At 52.8% G+C, this 18999-nt stretch overlaps 8 protein-coding genes across 8 annotated transcripts; 4 read left to right on the top strand and 4 right to left on the bottom strand.

Annotated features, from left to right (window-relative positions):
• Positions 1-821: 821 nt before the first annotated feature.
• Positions 822-2084, bottom strand: AYL99_11835 (hypothetical protein; the record flags this gene model as incomplete). The annotated part of the gene is made up of 2 exons (XM_018843339.1): positions 822-1734; positions 1786-2084. 2 exons carry the CDS (start codon positions 2082-2084, stop codon positions 822-824), a joined length of 1212 nt encoding a protein of 403 aa, XP_018687322.1.
• A 1198-nt stretch (positions 2085-3282) lies between these two features.
• Positions 3283-4450, bottom strand: AYL99_11834 (hypothetical protein; the record flags this gene model as incomplete). Its single annotated transcript, XM_018843338.1, has 4 exons — positions 3283-3526; positions 3586-3902; positions 3955-4194; positions 4259-4450. The coding sequence occupies 4 exons, from the start codon at positions 4448-4450 to the stop codon at positions 3283-3285; spliced, it is 993 nt and encodes a 330-aa protein (XP_018687321.1).
• A 1007-nt stretch (positions 4451-5457) lies between these two features.
• Positions 5458-6141, top strand: AYL99_11833 (hypothetical protein; the record flags this gene model as incomplete). The annotated part of the gene is made up of 1 exon (XM_018843337.1): positions 5458-6141. The coding sequence occupies one exon, from the start codon at positions 5458-5460 to the stop codon at positions 6139-6141; it is 684 nt and encodes a 227-aa protein (XP_018687320.1).
• A 1795-nt stretch (positions 6142-7936) lies between these two features.
• On the top strand, positions 7937-8702 carry AYL99_11832 (hypothetical protein; the record flags this gene model as incomplete). The annotated part of the gene is made up of 2 exons (XM_018843336.1): positions 7937-8356; positions 8406-8702. 2 exons carry the CDS (start codon positions 7937-7939, stop codon positions 8700-8702), a joined length of 717 nt encoding a protein of 238 aa, XP_018687319.1.
• Positions 8703-11077: 2375 nt separating this feature from the next.
• Positions 11078-11953, bottom strand: AYL99_11831 (hypothetical protein; the record flags this gene model as incomplete). The annotated part of the gene is made up of 1 exon (XM_018843335.1): positions 11078-11953. One exon carries the CDS (start codon positions 11951-11953, stop codon positions 11078-11080), a length of 876 nt encoding a protein of 291 aa, XP_018687318.1.
• A 1960-nt stretch (positions 11954-13913) lies between these two features.
• On the top strand, positions 13914-14816 carry AYL99_11830 (hypothetical protein; the record flags this gene model as incomplete). Its single annotated transcript, XM_018843334.1, has 1 exon — positions 13914-14816. One exon carries the CDS (start codon positions 13914-13916, stop codon positions 14814-14816), a length of 903 nt encoding a protein of 300 aa, XP_018687317.1.
• Positions 14817-15026: 210 nt separating this feature from the next.
• On the top strand, positions 15027-15662 carry AYL99_11829 (hypothetical protein; the record flags this gene model as incomplete). Its single annotated transcript, XM_018843333.1, has 1 exon — positions 15027-15662. One exon carries the CDS (start codon positions 15027-15029, stop codon positions 15660-15662), a length of 636 nt encoding a protein of 211 aa, XP_018687316.1.
• Positions 15663-16468: 806 nt separating this feature from the next.
• On the bottom strand, positions 16469-17278 carry AYL99_11828 (hypothetical protein; the record flags this gene model as incomplete). The annotated part of the gene is made up of 1 exon (XM_018843332.1): positions 16469-17278. The coding sequence occupies one exon, from the start codon at positions 17276-17278 to the stop codon at positions 16469-16471; it is 810 nt and encodes a 269-aa protein (XP_018687315.1).
• Between the last annotated feature and the right edge of the window lie 1721 nt (positions 17279-18999).

Raw genomic sequence — 18999 nt, 5'->3', positions numbered from 1 at the left:
GGTGGAGTCACGTGTCTGTACAGCGCCGCAAGCCGCGCAACCTGATTGGCGGAATCGCCGCAGCCGCAACAATTATTCATGGGATTCCATGGGAGCGTGTCCAGGGACAGGGACCTGCACTTCGGAGAATGCATATCATATTTCAGCTGTTCGTAGGTGTTCGGTCAGCTCATTCGACGCACCGAGATATCCTCTTGCCGGGCCTTGTGTTGATATTATCATGTCAACTCAGGCCAGCAGCAGGCAGGCAGGCAAGACAATATCACAATCCTTTTCTGCTGCTTTTTCTTTTCTTTTCTCTAGGTAGCAAGCCAGTTAAATAATTAAATGGACGGACAGACAGACAGGCAGACGCATGGGGACGGGCGGAGTGGTGTGGGCTACATGTTGTGCTCGGCAAAAAGGAAATGGTGATGGTACATATGTTTACATATATCATGATTATTCACACTCAGGATCTGGATGCCGAGATGGCGACACAATATGTACGGCGAGGAGGTGTAAGGGAGACAGGGGACGGAAGAGAGATGGAAATGTGAGTTTCATTACTACCGAGACAAGAGTATTGTCACCCGGGCTTCCCGGCCGACAACACCCCATGGCTGTTACAATGGCTGTTACAATGGCTGTTACAATGTGCCTCCCGGCCGACAACACCCCATGGGGCGAGTGGCCCCCAAGTGCCAAGGCGGCCACCACAAGGTATACACAGGAAAAGATAAATAGGACCTCTATTCTCGCACTACTGGAGGAGCCCTCAACAGTGCGAGAAGTCGATGTCTCAAGGACACCTTTATACAATCAAGAATCAAGATACGTGTTCAACCCTCTGACTCTTCGTCTAACGATCCCACCCCAAATCTCTCTAACACTACTGCTATGGCTATGATGGCTACCGCGATAGCTATCACGATCGCTGCCTGCTTGCAGAGTGAACCCGACCCGACTCGGCTCGGCTGGATCGACATATCAGCTCCTTTCACTCTCCGAATACCTAACGGATACACCCGTTCGTACGCATCCTCCCAGCTCTCGTCAACCCAATAGTTAGTCCAGAATTCTTTCATCTTCTGCGGTTTGATAGAAATATCTATCTCCCTCCGAATTGCTGTATCGCCATAGGTTCCTTTAGAGATTTTCAAGAAAGGAAGATTTCTTGATGGTATCTCTCCGAACGCGAAAGTCTCCTGAAAAATCGACTCTGGGACACCAGTAGTATCCCGTTCCCACACCTCCCATAGTATCTTCGGTGTCCCAATCACCTTGGCGGTACCGCACCAAATCACACCGGTTGTCTCGTCTCTTCGGAATTCCTGAGAGACTTCGGTCGATACCGGAGATTTGAATGTTGGCGTTTCGGTCATTTTGATCAGAATAACGCGTTGAATATCAGCGTTATTATTCAAATAGAACGGAGCGAGACGTCGGAGGTCTGAGAGAGATTGAGTCTGGCCCACTTCGATAATCGTATGAATTCTATTATCGCCCATACTCTTTCTCCATCGAATAAATAAGTCGGGTATTTTTTGCGCTGATACGTAGTCTCCTGTGACCATCCTGATAGCTGAACCCTGCTTGACTGATATCTTCGACGCGAGAGTAGATATTAAGTTTGATCGAGTATCACCCGCGAGTTGCGTAAGGAATTTGAGGACGGTCTGGTGTCTGTAGCTTGGGGGAGACATAATAGTGATAAGAGAGAGCGAGCTATCGAAGAAATCCCGAAATAATTTCCTAAGAAATATCAGCGAAGGAAGAGGAGTCTGGGATCTTGGGGCACCGTACCTTTCTATACACAGGTCAAAGTTGGAGTCTTCTTGCAGTTTCAACCACGACTCTCGAGAAATGGTGAATTTGATGGGTTCGTCGTCTGGCGTGAAACGAAGTTTGTGTGAGACGACGTCTTCTGCGAGTTTGAGCACTTCCTGCAATTGATCAGAGTGAGTGGGTAGTGGCTGAAGATTCGACTGTTGTGGTGATGATGACTGCGGCGCGCAGGACGTATTACTATCAGAAGAAGAAAGCGAGCCGGGCGCCTGGCCAGGAGCGCTAGGCTTCAGCGCGTTGTTTGAGCGTGAATTCATCCTGTGAAGGCTGTGGCACATATGTCACATCAGATGGTGAAGATAGTAAGGCAGTGCGAGGGCGGACACGTCTTTTGTGTGCGGAGGCAGTTGTATCCGGTCGAGTACTTTACATATTCATGTATAACAACGGTGGAGCAGGAATCACCTCAAGTGCATAATACACCAAAGCCTTTGTTGATACTGGAGGCAGATCCACCACAGAAGCCTTTGTTGATACTGGAGGCAGATCCACCACAGAAGCCTTTGTTGATACTGGAGGCAGATCCACCAGGGCTGCTTTGTTGATCGGACACGGATGCACAGCAGTCTCTGCCTTGATAACACGGTGGCTTTGTTGATGACACTGCGATGTCTGCGAACAGAGCCCCACCAAGGCTTTGTTGATCGAACACGGATGCACAGCAGACTCTGCCATTATGACAGGGCGTCTTTGTGAATTGCACTGCGATGCCTGCAAACAGACCCAAGTAGGGCTTTATTGACTGCACAGGGATTTACTCTGGCTTGATGAAAGGGTGGCTTTGTGGATTGCACTGCGACACACTGCAAACAGACCCAAGTTGTCACCCGGGAAGCAGGGCTGTTACAATGACTGTTACAATGCGCTTCCCGGCCGACAACACCCCATGGGGCAAATGGCCCCCATCAGGCGCTTGGCCCCCATGGGGCCAACGGCCCCAAATGCCAAGGCGGCCCCCACGAGGCATATACAGGAAAGAGATAAATAGGACCTCTATTCTCGCACTGCTGGAGAAGCCCTCAACAGTGCGAGAAGTCGATGTCTCAAGGACAGCTTTATACAAGAATCAAGATACGTGTTCAACCCTCTGACTCTTCGTCTAACGATCCCACCCCAAAGCTCTCTGACAAGTATGGATGGGAGAGTTTCCAGACTTGGCAACTCTGAGGGTGGTGTGCTGGTGATCCCGTCCCGATAGGCGCCGAAGGGACAAACTGCCGCCTAAATGAGGCTCTGTCCAGGCTCGGTGAGGCCCGATCCACTGCCCCCTCTAAGAGCTCTCCAGGCTCCAATTTAGGCACTAGGTAGTTAAGTGCACCCGACTCCATAAGCCATGCTGGATCAAGAACCCATCCCCCCCTCCATCCCCAGCCTCCTCCGTCCACCTTCACCTCACTTCGACTCAACTTTGTTGGGAAGGGGCAGCCTGCGTTAGGTATTTTAATTGATATTTCATCACAACCCGAAAAGATATCGCCCTGCGTCAATACTGCCTCCCTCGGTCAACTCCAGCTCAGCACTCGGAGGCGATCGCCCGCTCATACAACCACGGGATTCAGAGGGCTGGTCCTCCATCACGGTTCGGACAATAGTGTTGTACAGCCGTTCAGTCAGCTCGTGCAGACGCTCCGTGATAGTCATTCTCAGTTCATGCAACCACGGGGTTTCAGAGGGCTGGTCCTCGAAGATGTCATCGCTGCTGGAGTCGTTAGAGTCGAGGTCAGAGTCGAGGTCAGAGTCAGAGGCAAAGAATCATACCATTGTTGAGCCGCTGAGTTATAATCAGCGCCGTCCCTATAATTGTTCCTGTCCACAGCCCCGTCTTTGTTTGAGCCGTTCGTCACCATCATCGCCAAAGGCATTGACGCCTCACAGCAGCGTCCTCCGACAGCAACAGGTACCGCCTTGCTTACTAGTGGGGTCGAGCCCGCGCCATTCGCACTTTGTGCCCCGGTTGTGTTTGGTCTCGTGGCGGACGTGGTCCTTGTTTCTAGAAAAGCCGCCGGTGAGCGACGTCGCCACGGCGTCCTGATGGCGAGGACGGGTGCAGGGATGTCACCATGACCGACGTTACCCTGTGTGGCATTGGCCTGACCTTCGACCGTGACAACTGTGTGTAGTGCATACAAACTCGAAGTCGATGTTTTCTTCCTCATCAGCGTCGCCTCCCCCACTAGAGTCGATGAAGCGTTCGTCCAGGGAAGATTGAAAGTCATCGGTGTCATCATCAGAACTTTCCTCGAGCCGAAGGTAAGAATCTTCGTCATCCTTTTCGTCATCCTTCTGGTCAAGGAAGTCGTCCCCGGAGTCTTCCACCGTGCCAGCCAAGAGAGAGTCGTCAAGCGGCAACAGGTACCGCTGGAATTCCTGAGACTCGGTCGTCAAGAGAGAGGTCAGACGCCACGAATTCAAGAGACAAGTCACCTCTCACAGCTTCTGACTTATTTAGTACGTAGAAACGTCCGGATCTGTTTTCTACCAAGTCTTTTGGTCGGTTAGATCCTCGCCATCTTTCGACGGAGGTGACTTGTCTCTGAAGCCCGTGAAGTGTATCCTTGCTCTTGACGATGGTGGCGTCTGTGTTCTCTCTTGACGACTGAGGTACTTTGTGTCTGGAAGACATGATTTCTATCCTTGCTCTTGAAGACACAGTGCGCGGACATGTGCCTGCAGCGGTCAGCATGCGAACAGCAATAGGTACGGCATCGCTTACTGGCGGAGGAGCAGGTAAGGAGTTGGTGGTGCAGAAGCTGCTGTGTGCATGTCAGAGACCTTTCCTTGTGCAGATCGTATGGAAATCGTATAGACTTACAGCTGACGACAAGCTATGGGGGACACGCAAGTCGGAACCTGTTCAGCGAGTCAGTAAGAGACTTCCGTATGAGAAGCGGAGGGGAAAACCACTCACGGTGTGATGGTGGTGATGGTGGTGGTGGTGTTATTGTTGTTTACAGGAAGCTGTTCAGGGAGTCAGTAACAGACTTCCGTGTGAGAAGCGGAAGGGAAAAGCACTCACAGTGTGGTGATGGTGGTGTTTTAGCTGTTGTTGTCTGCAAAGGCAGAAAAAATAGAGAGAAAAAAAAAGGAAAAAGAAAGAAAAACAATAACCACAGGACCAGTTCGGATAACCAGTGGGCTTTCAAAAGGCACCATCCACCTTAGCCTTGGCAACCACCAAAATCCTGCACCACCAAACTCATCTACGCGCTGCTGGCGAGTAGCGTGCGGGCCTTCCGAGTTCCCACGGGGTGTTGATCTCTAAGCCCATGAGTGGAGCCTCGTTCTGGGGTCGCGCCTGCGAATCCGTGATTCTCACCCAATCTAAAACCAGCGCCGCGATCAGGCTGAGCATCAAACAGTGCCCAGCCCCTTCCTTCGTCTTCTGCAAGCGGTCCAATTTCACCATCAATATATCTCTTCAAGCACGTACCAACGCTATCGTCATCCCTCCGCCATCCCGGATTACATACCGATACATTTATTTCTCTCGCATTTCGCGTCCAGGGCTCGCAAAATCACCCTTAGCTTGGCCACGCTCGTTCGTGGCCTGCCTGCACGTCTTTCATTCCCAGACCACGGACATCCCTATACAACCTTTGGCAGAAAAGTCCTCTCCTGTGCCCATAGAGTATGACGAACAAACGTTCCCGCAGCGAGTCCAGCACGCACGGTTCTACACCTCGCAAGCGCCCCGAGCGCCGCTCAGAGAATCCCGCCTCGCCTGAAGTGCCGGGAAGCATCTTGTCCGCATCGGACGAGTCGATCGACGAGTCAGAGAGACTCTGGCCCGTCGAGAAACTCCGGAATCACCGTGGCAAGCGGAACAAGTATCAGTATCTGGTCCAGTGGGCCCCGAACCCCGACACCGCGGAGACCTATGACCCGACCTGGGAGCCGGAAGAAAACATTGCAGATGACTTGATCCAGCCCTACTGGGCGGAAAAGAAGGCAAAGAAGCAGCAAATCAAAGAGAGGAAGAAGAGCAGAAAGAGTCAAAAGCAAGCAGAGAGGGAGAGGAAATCGGAGAACAACACGCCCTCCAGACGTTCGGAGCAAGAAAAAGATGCCAATGAACAGCCCGACAATCCGTCACCAGGACAGGCAGCAACCCACCCGCAGGACTGTAGCAAAGCCAAGGTCGATCTCATCTTATCCTCGAGGACTGGGTTTTGGGACGAGGCTGATGACTCCTCAGACCACTGGTTTCCGCCGACACCAACCCCGGCGGGAAGAGTCCACGTCTCAGCCGACGTCCAAGCCAGCCCTGAGTGGGAGGCTCTGGTGGAATTCGAGCCCGACTCTCTTCTAGAGTGACTTGTGGTCTGGAATTGAGCCAGGTCCTGCTCGAAAATCAGAGGTGCAAGGTGAATGGGGGAGAAGATCAAGAAGAAGATCCGCGTCAGGAGCTGAGGCAGAACAAGCATCGAGGCAAAAGGACAGGGAATGCTATCAATTTGTTAATAAATTCCAGGCACTATTATAGATAAGGATAACGCACTGTCACTCACGACAATATAGAAATTGGCAGCGTTCCCCATTTTTAAGCATTCCCAATCTCGCCATAAAAGGTACGCATGAGATGCTTCGTCTCCCTAGCTGACTGCCCAAATCACAATCCAGATACTCTGGGCCATCCCTTGAGGCGTCATTCTCTCGCTATCTCACTTCTGCTGGGGCGTTCGAAATACCTATTCTCGTCTGGTGCCTAAATCGCAGTGAATTGAGCATTCCAAATGTCTGACCAGATAGTTGCACCAATCGTCCCATGTCCTGTCACGGTTGCTTGCCACGGCTGGTCAAAACATACGTTATATAGTCGTATGACCGTGCGATATACGGTTGGCACGCGGATAGCAACAGGTACCGCATCGCTTACTGGCGGAGAAGTAGGCAAGGGGTTGGTGGCGCAGAGCTGTTGTGTGCATGTCAGACAGAACCTTGCCTTGTGCGGATCGTATGGAAACCGTATAAACTTACAGCTGAAGATAAGGTATGGAGGACACGCAAGCCGGACGTGTTCAGCGAGTTAATAACAGACTTTCGGTTGAGAACTGGAGGGTAAAAGCACTCACAGCAGGGTGGTGGTGGTGGTGTTGTTGTGGTTGTTGTTGTCTGCAGAGACAGAAGAAGAGAAAAAAGGAAAAAAAGAACAACAAAGGGATCACCTCGGATACCCAGTGGGCTGCAAAAAGCTACCGACCATCTTGGTCATGGCAACCACCAAATTCCTACACCACCATCTCCAAAGTATTGATTTCTCACCCACTTCGTGTGCTATATAATTACGCTGTAGCCATTTCAAGAGCCCAGGTGTCTTACTACGTAGATACCAGGGTTAAAAGTTGAAAATCGCGTATACCAGACCCTGGCCTCAACAGCAGCGTTGAGTCTCTCGTCCATACTCTTGACCGCATTCTTGATCATTTGCCTATCGATACCAGCCCAGCCCTTTGTAATGGCGCTTGGAAATCGATCAAGTACCTCTTGACGTCCTCCTGTCGTGTGTCAAAGCACTGGATCGATCGCCTTGGCGAGGTATTTGAGCTCAACCCGGAGGTCCTCAAGCGGGTTCAAGTCTGGCGGAAGTGGCGGCCATTCTCTCAACACTGTTCCATGATGTAATGAAATTCATCTTCGCCCCGCTGTCGAGCAGCGTGCGGACATTCCGAGTTCCCACGTGGTGGTTGGTCTCTGGCTCCATGGCTGGTGCCTAATTCTAGAGCCCGAACTACTGGTCCGTGCTTCTGCGCTAATCCAAATCCGGCGCGGCGATGGCGCCCAGCCTGAAACTGCGCCCAGCCTCCCACAGCGCCCAACCCCTCCTAACCCCTCCTTCCTGCGCCGTCTGCAAGCGGCTCACTTTCACCTCACCCACATCTCTTCGATTAAAAACCACCGCCCACCTTCATCCATCTCTCGTCCCCGAGAGATTTGCAATACACGTCGGAACATTTCTTTCTCTCCCATTTCGCGCCGCAGAGGCTCGTCGAAGGTGCCCACAGCTTCGACCACGCTCCTTTGCGGGCTGCCTGCACGTCTTTCATCCCCAGATCTCCCACATCCCTCAACAACCTTTCGCACCAAAGTCCTCTCCTGTTCTCGCAAAAGTATGACGCCGTCAAAAAAGCGTTCCCGCACCGAGTCTAGCGCACAAGATACTCCATCCCGCAAGCGCCGCTCAGGGAATCATGCCTCGCCTGAACAGCCAGAAGGTCTCACGTCCGCACATGATACTCCATCCCGCAACCTCCGCTCAGGGAATCATGGCTCACCTGGACAGCCGGAAGGCCTCACGCCCGCACACGATACTCCATCCCGCAGGCGCCGCTCAGGGAATCATGGCTCACCTGAACAGCCGGAAGGCCTCACGTCCGCACCCCACGAGTCGTTCGAAGTGTCGATCACGGGGCAATACACATGGTGGCCGATCGTGGAAATCCTCAGTCACCGTTTTCAGGACAACAAGCATCAGTATCAGATCGACTGGGAACCACATCCCGTCACCGGGGAGACGTATGTTCCAACTTGGGTAGGTCATATGCAGCACTTTACACAATGGCCTATTAACCGGGGTATAGCAGAACGAAGATGACCTTAAAGAAGAGTCGCTCACGTCCTATTGGAAAAGAAGGGACGCAGCCGATGCACGAAATCAAGTGAAAAGAGAGAGCTCACAGACTCAAATGGACGAAAGCGACGACGAACCCATCTACTTAGGGACAAGGGTAGTGGGTCCCAGGTCTCGTTCCTTCCAAGGCTCCTCAGCTCCGCCGGCACCACCCGGGGAAGAAGAGTCCACGGCCCAGCCAATGTCCAGCCCAGAGCCTGAGGAAGCGTCCGAGCCTGAGGCAGAGTCAGAGCCCGACGAAGCGTAAAGCCGGAGTTCAAGCCCGACTCTACTACAGTGTGACTTGTGGTTTGGAATTGAGCCAGGTCTGCTTGAGGATCAGAGCCGGAAGGTGAACGAGGGAGAGGGTCAAGGTCAGGATCGGAGTCAGGAGCTGGGGCAGGACATCAATCGAGGCAAAAGGACAGAGGATCGGAGTCAGGAGCTGGGACAGGACATCAATCGGGGCAAAAGGACAGAGGATCGATCGAGGCAAAGGGACAGAGGACCTTATCAACAGTCGATGGATTTTAGGACCTCATGGAGATAGAGATCACACTCTTTCATTCATAGCAATACAAAAATTGGTGGAATATCCCACTTCTGCGGACTCCTCATCTGGCGATAAAGGTGCGCGGGAGATGCTTCGTCCCCCGAGTTTGCTGCGCAAACCATACTCAGGATTCCCTGCACCATCCCCTGGGGCGTTATTTTCTCGCCATTCCACTTCTGCTGAGGCGTTTGAAATACCCGTTCTCGTCTGTCGCCCGAGCCGCAGTGAATTGAGCACTCCGAGTGTCTGACGAGATAACTCGGCACCAATCCTCCCAGGTGCACTGCAGTCTCTGTGAGCCAAAGCCCATTCGTATCTCGTTGGGGCACGCTTTTTCGTCACTCCCGGACGCTTTTCAGCCATTCATTTCTTGATGGTATGGGTGTGAAGAACTGTACGAACAGAGCTGCCACACACATCGATCTCAAGCCGATTCCTCAAATGTTTGCAGGTGACCTTGGGTGAAAGGTCAACAGTGCGCAGTCTGAGTCTTTGGGTGCTTTTGGTGGGGGTTGAGGTCCTCCTCCCGCTCCGGCGTTCTCATCCGGCCGAAGCTTTTGTGTCACAACACAACACAACACAAACTGCGGTCTTTGGGAATATTTGAAATTGTGGCGGTTTGCCGCGCGGACTTGCCAGCTACAAACAAAGGCAATAAATTATTGTTCTTGGGGAATCTATGTGTGCATGACGCCCAGGCATAATGACAAACGAAATAGAACTCAAATTCGTGATTATTGGTTGAGTAATTGATGATCGAGTGTGGCGGAGAGGTGTTTCGACGCTGGTTGCTATGGGACTGGTGGTCGGTGACATTCCGAAGGGTTCACTCCCCCCTCTAGGCGCTCTCCAATCCCTAAATGGGGATCCGCCTAGGGTGGTGAAATCCCATCCACTCCCCTCGTAGGCGCTCTCTACGCCCTAAAATGGAGGTCTGTCCAGGCTCGTGAAGCCCTATCCACTCCCCTCTCCAGGCGCACTCCAGGCCCCAATTTTGGCACTGACAGTCAAGTGCACCTTGCCCCCTCACCTCACCCATACGGGATTAAGAAAAAGAGTCCCCATCTCCAGCCGCCTCCGTCACACCGTCACACTCAGCTCGACTCGGTTGTGCCGTACTGAGAAATAACGACCAGGCATAACGACACACAAAATGGAACTCAAGTTCATGATTAATGGTAGAGTAATTGAGGGTTGAGTGTGCTGGGGAGGTAATTTCAGTGGTGGTTGTTATGGGACTGGTGGTCGGTGATTTTTGAAGGGTGCTGATAATAAGGGTCTGTCCTGGCTGGTGAAGCCCTATCTACTCCCCCCGTAGGTGCCTCCAATCCCTAAATGGAGCTCTGTCCAGGCTGGGGAAGCCCTATTCACTTCCCCCTCTAGGTGCTCTCCGGGGTCCGATTTAGGCGCTGGCAGTTTAAGTGCACCCTGCCCCCTCACCCACGCGGAATTAAAAAATCCCCCATCCCCAGCCTCCTCCGTCACCACCGTCACCCTCAGTTCGACTCGGTTGTGCGGTGTTGAGAAACGGCCACCAAAAGCACGACTCTCACTCCCAGCCCCTGGAACCACGCGGTGATTGTCACCTTGCAAAAGGGCAGTAAAGAGCGGTTTAGTCCTTCATCCAATATATTCAACAGCAGCCTAATGTTTGGATCACAACCTGAAAAGTTATCGCACTACGTCAACACTGCCTCCCTCGGTCAACTCCAGCTTAGCCTCCTCAGCACCCCCAAAACCCCCGTCAACAGTGCCTCCCTCGGCACTCCCCAGCCCCTCCGTCAACACTGCCTCCCTCGGCGCCGCCCAACCCCCCCGTTAACTCCAGCTTCGCCTTCTCGGAGGCGATCTCTATGTTGAGGCTCTCTTCCGTATCGATGTTCTGCCTAACATACAGGAGGAGCTTGAGGAGGCAGCAGGAAGACCGAAACAATAGTCCAATCCTCCTGCTTTCTTCCCAAGCTCCTCCTGTATGTTAGGTGAAACATCGACACCGAAGAGAACCGCAATAACACAATCCTCCAATTTCTTTCCCACTTCTTGCACTGATGTAGCTTCATCCTCGGACCCGGATGCTTCTCCCCTGCGAGTCACGTGCTCTTCTGCTCTGTTTGTGACACTCCGTGAGAGTCAGAGTCAGAGGCAGCAGGAGGACGGACGCGATAGCACAATCCTCCAGCTGCCTTCCGCTTCCTATCACGGTTCGGCACCTGACAATAGCGTTGTATAGCAACATGTCCAGGCGCCGAACCGCGATATGTTTGTTTGTTTTTTCGATATGACCGCGTCCAGAATCTCAGACCTTGACGTAGAGAATTCATATCGTGTTTCAGCGTCAACAGTAGTTTTGTCAGCTCATTCTGACGCTCCGTGACCTGGTCTGTGAGCCAAACGATCTTGCTGAGTGCTTGGCTGGCGAATTCACACGTAGTGTTCGGATGATCGACAAGGAAGTTCTCATAATCGCTCAGGTTCTTGAGTGGTGAGGAAATCAGGCCTGCCGGAAGCTGATCGACTAAAACTTGTTGTCCCTCTGCCGTGGTTGAGTGCTGAACGAGAAAATTGAGATCGGGGCCTTGCCTCTGATTGACTGTTATACTTTGGCCGTCTTCTATTCTTTCTCCTTGACCCTCGGTCTCCATGTTCAACCGATCGGGTTCATTTGCAAGTGTCTGACTACCGTGAGGGAGGATCTCTGGAGAGGTAGGACCCAGTCGGGATGAATCTGGAAAAGCCCCTGGCGGACGAACTCGTGGTGCGGCAGGCGACCGGAGGTCCAGTGTTGTAGGGTAAGGACAATGCTGAATCGTTGGTGGGACGGTTCCTTGGGGTGCGGTAGTCTGGCGCTCGGCTACTTTCTCAGGGGCCTTGGCCGTCTTTTGAGATTCCGAGGCTGAGCGCCCTTCCTTCTTGCTTGTTCTGCTGTTGACAGGTCTTCTTGGGATCTCTTCGTCCTGGTCCGCCATTTTATTCCTTGTGTAAATGCGGTGGATGTCCGGTCGGCGAAGGGATGGCAGTGTTCGGAGAGAGAAGTGGTGAACAGTGAAGTGGTGTAAAAGGAAGTGGTGTAGGAGGAAGTAGTGTCGAGTGAAGTGGTGTAGAATGAAGTGGTGTAGGAGGAAGTGGTGAACATTGAAGTGATGAAGGATGGTGGTCAGCCTGCGGAGCCGGGCAACGATCAGGATGAAAGGGCTTGCGAGTGAATCGACGGATGAATCGATGGGTGAATTGATGGATGAGTTGGTGGATGGGTTGAGGAATGGTTTGATGGTTGTAGGTGTCGTTGAAATCCCGCAAAATTGCTTTGGGCTTGATGTGGTCTCTGTCAAGGAGCTCTCTTGCCGGTTCACAGAGAAAGAGGAGGTGGAATTCCCACAGGAGAGCCTTGAGATTTGTGCAATCTCTGTCAAGGCGTTCTGTTGCAAGTTCGCACACAAAAAAAGGAGAAGAGGTCGCAAATGCCACGCACCGGCACACTGTGCAGAGAAAATGATATGAACACGCACTCGAGAGAAGAGTTCCCAAGTGTGCCAGCCTGCGACGTGGTAAATAAACACCGCAGGCCGGCAGCCAAATGGTCACGTGCCAACCAGGACTTGGCAGAACCGTGACAAGAACATCAACCGGGTTTCTGTGATGTCAAAGCAGATCGGGCATTCATAAGCATCCTTTGCCTTCCTCAGTCGTTCGGCCCCCTTGGCTTCCAGCTGTTCTGCATTGCGAAGTATCGCATCCGTATCCAGCTGATTACCCGATGTTGGACGAATTCTTTGCTTACAATGATACGGGTCGGGTGGCAACAGGCCTGCCGGAGCCGAAGGTTCTTTTCTGCATGTATTTGTTCACTTGGATTTGAGTACATGTCGCTACGGCTTTGTAGGATTCAAGCTGATCTTCGTCGAAGATGACCCGTTCCTCCTGAGTCTTTTAAGGAGTGAGCTGGACCATTGGTTGGCTGACCATGTATCTTCGACTGCTTGGTTCGCCTCAGAAGGGATAGCCCGCAGGAGAGCTTGTAGTGGTAACATGGCCCGTTTCCTTTCCAAGACCATCCCTGCCTTTGAGCAGACGTACAATGGTCGACGTAAATCTCTCCCAATTATTTGTTATGGGGTCGAACCCGAGTGAACCTGATGAAGGTGAAGACATGTTCGGTAGAATGTTGCATCGGCGTCCCAGAGAGAGCCCAGCGAACTCGACACGCATACGACACACGGCAACGGCTGACTTTGTATTTCCATTCCTCATGTGTTGTGCCACGTCAAGAAACACGAACCGGGGACCTGTCTCCGAAGAGGATCGGGTAATCACTGCTCAACAACCGGCGGTTTCCCATCCTTCAATTTCTCGGCCTTTTCCATTGAGAGCATTCTTGGGTTTCGGCTCCGCGGTAAGAAGTCCCTACATACTTTGTCAGAACTACATCGGAGGCTCTGAGCACGGACCGCGTGGCTTTGCGGCCGTCGCCATGGAGGATATGGACATCCAGCCGAACACGCGGGAGAACCATCCTTTCGATTTCTGGCTTCCATTGATGCATCAGTGCCATGGTTGCCATGACAAGGGTAGGGCAGGGTCGGCGGGAGGGGGGAGGGGGAGGGATGTCCGAAAAAGAGCGGGCTCAAGCGGCTCGCCAACTCCCTGCCGATGTTCCCATGACAAAGAAGGCATCAACGTTTGGCATATAACATACCGTAGCCGAGAATGGCGACGCGGGGCTTTTTGGGAGTGGACTGGAAGACCATTCTTGCAGTAGGTGATCCTGCAAACCCGAGTGCATGGAATGGTTGGATGAGTCTATCTGCATAGAGGCTGATTACTTGAGATGAACCTAGCGGCGAAGAAGTATTTGCAGGACGACATGGCCCGGAAGCTCGGGGACAGGGAGGCAAAGACTCTCGATAATGGACAGTGCTTCCTGTGATCATGGCTCAAACGAAATCTTCATTCCCTCTACTTGTGCCGTCGTCGCCAGTCGCCGGTCTTCCGCGTAGAGTGCAGTTGTGTGGAAACGGCGGAGCTTCGGTACGCCGTTTCATGAGGTGCATAACCAAGACCACCGTCGACTCTGAGGTAGACAGCTGGCCGACCATTAAGTCCACCATCAAGCCGGCCTCGATCTTTGGGACATCAAATCCGACCCAAAAATCTCCGTATACCTCTCCAGCATCGGGGAGTGTCCCAAGGTCGCACCCGTCCAGGCAGGATGACATTGTGGGCTCGAGATCCAGGGAAGTGTGGCACATTCCGGACTTCTCGTTTGCTGAACATCGAAACGTCCACATCTCGGCCTCGGCGTCTGACGAGTCGGAGTCTGCCACTTTGAACGTCAATGACGATCCTCTGCTTGGAATGTCCTGGGGCTTCAATGCTTTTTTCCCTCTTGCGTCTCCTCTGGGTCATGCTGGGAGCTTGAGCCCGAGCTCGAAGATTCCGGGACACGGTGCACGGCTGTTCGCAATCGGTACGATGTCTGGCATTGTCATGCTCTGGGACATGCGGGCCAGTCTCTCTCCCAGTCCCGAAGTGCCCAGCACCGTCTCACCTCGGAGGGTTACCTACACCGAATCTCCCCAGATTGCATCCCTTGCGTCTTCGACGAAATCGACGCCATCGCCTCCCGAGGGACGAGTGGCAGCGATCTCACGTGACCAGAAAGAGCAGGCCGGAGTGATACTCTGGATTGAGATGTTGCCAACACCATCGTCCTTCGACCGACCGCCTCGGATCTTGGCAGATGCACACGACACATCCAGAAACGCTGCAGGCCCTGGTAGCCCTAGACCTGGCGCCGCCAGCAGTCTGTGCTCTGAGACAGGGAGCGCTTGATTCATGCTTTGGATTTGTTGGCAATTGCTTCGTTCCGTCGTGTCTCGGCTGTCTCCAGCTGAAGGCAGAGCTGCTCTCGCTCGATGACGAGGATATCTGACCAACATTGGTGGAGATCGCTCACAGACTTGTTGAGGCTGAGGCAGCCGCAAGAATACGCCTCGAAGTTACCATGACGCCGTCAAAGAGTTGGAGATCCTGAAAGCCTCCATGACTGTCGTCTTCAAAAAGAAGGAACACTTGGCCACGGATGTCACTATTCCACGCATGGATTTCAAAGAAGTTTCGTCGAAGCTTGGAGTGATCAAACAGAAATTCATCAGCATCGAACACAAGGGTGGCAGCCTGCAAACGGAGCTCAAGTCTCTGAGGGAAGAGCTCATCCAGGCCAAAGAAGCAAGGGACAAGGCACTTACGGAGCTCAAACAGGCGGGTCCCGAACGTGATGTGGCTATGCAGCATACGGACGACGCAATCGGGGACCGAAAAGGTGCTGTTGGAGCGCGTGACAGCACCATCTTCGACCACCAGTGTGCGAACAACGGTCTTGTTCGAGACCAGACCTTGCTCAAGAAGTGCCAGTTGAATCTGAAGTCGCTGCAAGGTCGGTGCAAAATAGTCATCAATGAGTGCGATGATGCCATAACCAACCAAACCAGTCCGGAGCATGACCGAGATGAGCTCGTGGAGCAATCCATGGAGGCTGCCGCCCGCGCCCATCACGCCGAGTTCGAGTCCGAGAAGGCAGTCGGGGGAAAGGCAACATTTGCGCTGCAGTTTCGCGGGCGGCGGAGGGATGGACGTCTTGTGGCTCCTGACGGGGAAGTTGAAGGGGAGTATTCGTGAGTCCTTGTGGCAGGGTTTTGTAGATCGTGGGCCGGACCATGAACTCTCAACGCAAGGAGTTTGCCTGCCAGGCGGTGTCATCCCATGGATTCATCAACCAACTCGACTCCGAGTAAACATGTGTGCCTCGTTTTAGCCGAAGATCGCGAGGCGGTGACTTGGACTACTCTGCCCCTCCGTTGCCTCGCCGACCCCGTCGTCGGGACCATCAACCAACCTCCTCCCGGCCTTTCAGAGATGAGGATGAAGGGCCTTGGAGTGATGCATGCTACAGGACCGCCTCCGCATCATGCCCCTGCCAGAAGGCTGACGAATTTCGGGCGTCTGTGTCTGCAACAGATTGTGGAAGATACTTGCAGATAGGCAGCCATCATGCATTACAATGTGGTACACATGGCTATCTAAAAAAGTTGCAGGATCAGTAGCAACCATGTCAGTGACATTTCCCGCTCTAAGCCTTCTCTCCGGCCTCAAAACCCGTCTTTTTTGGCCCCCGAAACTCCCTGAACTTTTCTCGCCATCAAATATTCGTCTATGCCATGACGGCACACCATTCTCAATCACATCAAGTCTGATCCTTTGTGAAGGACTCCTAAAATACGGTATCGGATCCTCGCAAATCCCCTCAAACTCAACTCGACCTCGTTCCCTTGACGTCAATCGTGCTTCTGTTGGGTTAGTTAGCTGGTGAAGCACTTCTCTACCAAGTATGTCGGGCAGTACAGACTTGAGAGCAACTCCTTCACACGGGACGAGACGTACCTGGTTCCTGTGACTGTGATGCGCTGAGAGTGTTTTGACTCGGTTCAGATCATCGCCACCACACTGAGAACCCATGCCGAAAATTCGCGCCAATGCGCGTCCTCCAGCCATGCTTGATCAGTAGCCACTGGAGCGCGGCTTGGATCACCATCCCCTCGTGGAGCGCACTGTTTCTCTTTATCTTCAACATCTGCGGGTCGTCCAGAGGCTTCGACGGAGCAGCTGAGCTGATCGTTGTTTGTGTCCTGCAGCTGTTGGCTCAGGGGAGGGGCTCCGCTTTCGGCACAGGCCTCCGGGTCCTTCGTGATGTCTGTGAGGTTTCTGTTGCACTGTTGTAGTCTCTGGACAGTGTTCTCAAGATCTGCAACCCGGGTGACAAGCATCTGATGAGACCTCTTCAGCTCTTCGTGCTGAGTGTGCTCCATTCGGAGTTGGCGGTCGAGACTCCGTACTGAGCTGAAAAACGCCTCCGGGCGAGACATGGCTGACTCCATGAGCTCCGAAGTGGTTCTAAGACGGAACTGCTCAAATCCTGTCGTGAATGGCGAATTCGGGATGACGCAGGTAGGCATCTCGACGTGGTCATCATCTGCACGAGCCTTTCCTTTGCCTTGTGGCTCGTCCACCGGGACAGGAGACGTATCGACAGTGTTTGGGACTGCAGGGGGTAGATTGTCTTGATTTTCTGTTGGGTTCATGCCATTGTCTTCCGTTGCTTCTTCCCCCGGGCAAGCTCTCTGTCCCGCTCTTAGACGGAGACTTGCGAACGATAGGCGGCTGAAAAGTCGACGAGTTCGAGAGGGTTGGTCTGTGGCTCGTGTGGGAGGGCGGAGCGGTGCTTTGCCGGCGTCCATGGTTGTCAGAAGAGGAATGGCTTCAGCAGCTGAATAAAGAAGGTTGCAGGCTCAAGGGAAGGTCAAATAAATCTTGCAAGAGGTAACAGCCGAGCCGAAGTAGTTGTGAGACAAGAGCAATGAAATTGCCGAGCTGAGGACACAATTGACAAAGGTGGCAGGATCAACTGAAGTTGAAATGCGTGTCGAAAGAGGTAACAGTCCGACCAAAGTTGTTGTGAGATCAGGAGCAATGAAGGCGCAGAGTTGACGACACCGTTGACAAGGGTGGCAGGATCAATTGAAGTTGGAATGGGTGTCGCAAGAGGCAATAGCCCAACTGAAGCGGCTCTGAGATCAACAGCAATGAAAACCTGGAGTTGACGACACAATTGACGAAGCTGGCAGCAACTGAAGCCCAAATGGGTGTTGCAAGAGATAAGAGTCCAGACGAAGCTGTTCCAGGACCGACAGCAGTGAGGATGTCAAGTTGACAACCCAATTGATGAAGGTTACAGAATCAAATGGAGCTCAAGTGAAAGCTGGACGAGGTCATGCCCAATTTTGAAGATCTTATGCTCAACAGCAATGAAGAGGTCAAATTGACAGCTCAACTGCAGCTTGTAGAGTCGACAGTCCGAATCAGAAGAATGTGGATTCAACAGTAATGATGATGCAGGATGGGAAGCCCAACTGAAAAAATGCACAGTTCTCAGCCTAGTTGATGAGAGTGAGAGCATCTGCAGCAGGTCAAAGAATGCTTGCTGTAAGAGATCAGAGCGCAATCTGAAGACTGTAGGTTCAAGAGCAATGAAAGTGCAGAATAAATATCCCAGCCGATGGTTGCAGAGTTTTCTGCCCAATTGTGGAAGGCGGCAGGTGCAGGACGAACGATGCAATTGTGCACCACAGTGCAATCCATGGACAGGTGAGCGTAATCAACCACTGTACTCTTGTACTCTTCAGAATTGGCTACTCGCTACTCATCTGTGCCCGTATTTGCTGCTTCCCACGGGCTGCCTGTAACAAAGCCACCACGTCTGCTCACCCCCAGCTGGCAGGGCACAAGACGCGGCAAAACTGGAGAGAAAGAACATTACGTTCAGCCGTGATGGGGACAGGGGAACAAGACGTCCGCTGCGACACTCGATCTGTGAGTATGACTTGTTCCTCATCTGCTCTTCGCTGCCGCCACCTCGCTCCGACAGAGACAAGAAAAAGGTGCAGACGTACATGCTGATTTGCTCCGGAACAGCTTCTTGCCCTCCTCGTCCTCTACGCACTCGGTTCCCATTCTCTCGAGGCACAGCTCGAATCAGAACAATCCATCTCGCACAACATGTGGGTAGGTCCCGCTGACGAGGACCAGCTCTTCGCAGAGGAGGTCGTAATATCTTGATCAAGGAAGTTGGGTTTCGAGATGAAGATATTCGGAGGCTGTTATCTATCGCCAGCCTCATACCAACCGCCGCCCATGTTGCCGCATTGGACAGCCAGAGAAGCCTCGCTCCAGGCTGCGCACACCCGCCCTATACTCGAGGATCTCTGCCTGTTGTTTCGTGTTGAGCTGCTGATTGCATCATTTGACGACGGGCTGTGGAGCGGGTTGACTGCAATTCGTATGTGGTTAGCTAGTTCATCTGGAATCATCTCTCGGTCTGGGAGTTTCGGATAACTGTAGCTGAATGTCCTCGTGCTGCGGACATCGACAGCGGTGACCAACGTGCTGCCATCATCAGGAT

Source organism: Fonsecaea erecta (assembly GCF_001651985.1).
Source record: "Fonsecaea erecta strain CBS 125763 chromosome Unknown Scaff17, whole genome shotgun sequence".
Lineage (NCBI taxonomy): Eukaryota > Fungi > Ascomycota > Eurotiomycetes > Chaetothyriales > Herpotrichiellaceae > Fonsecaea > Fonsecaea erecta.
This window is presented reverse-complemented; position numbering and strand designations above follow the sequence as displayed.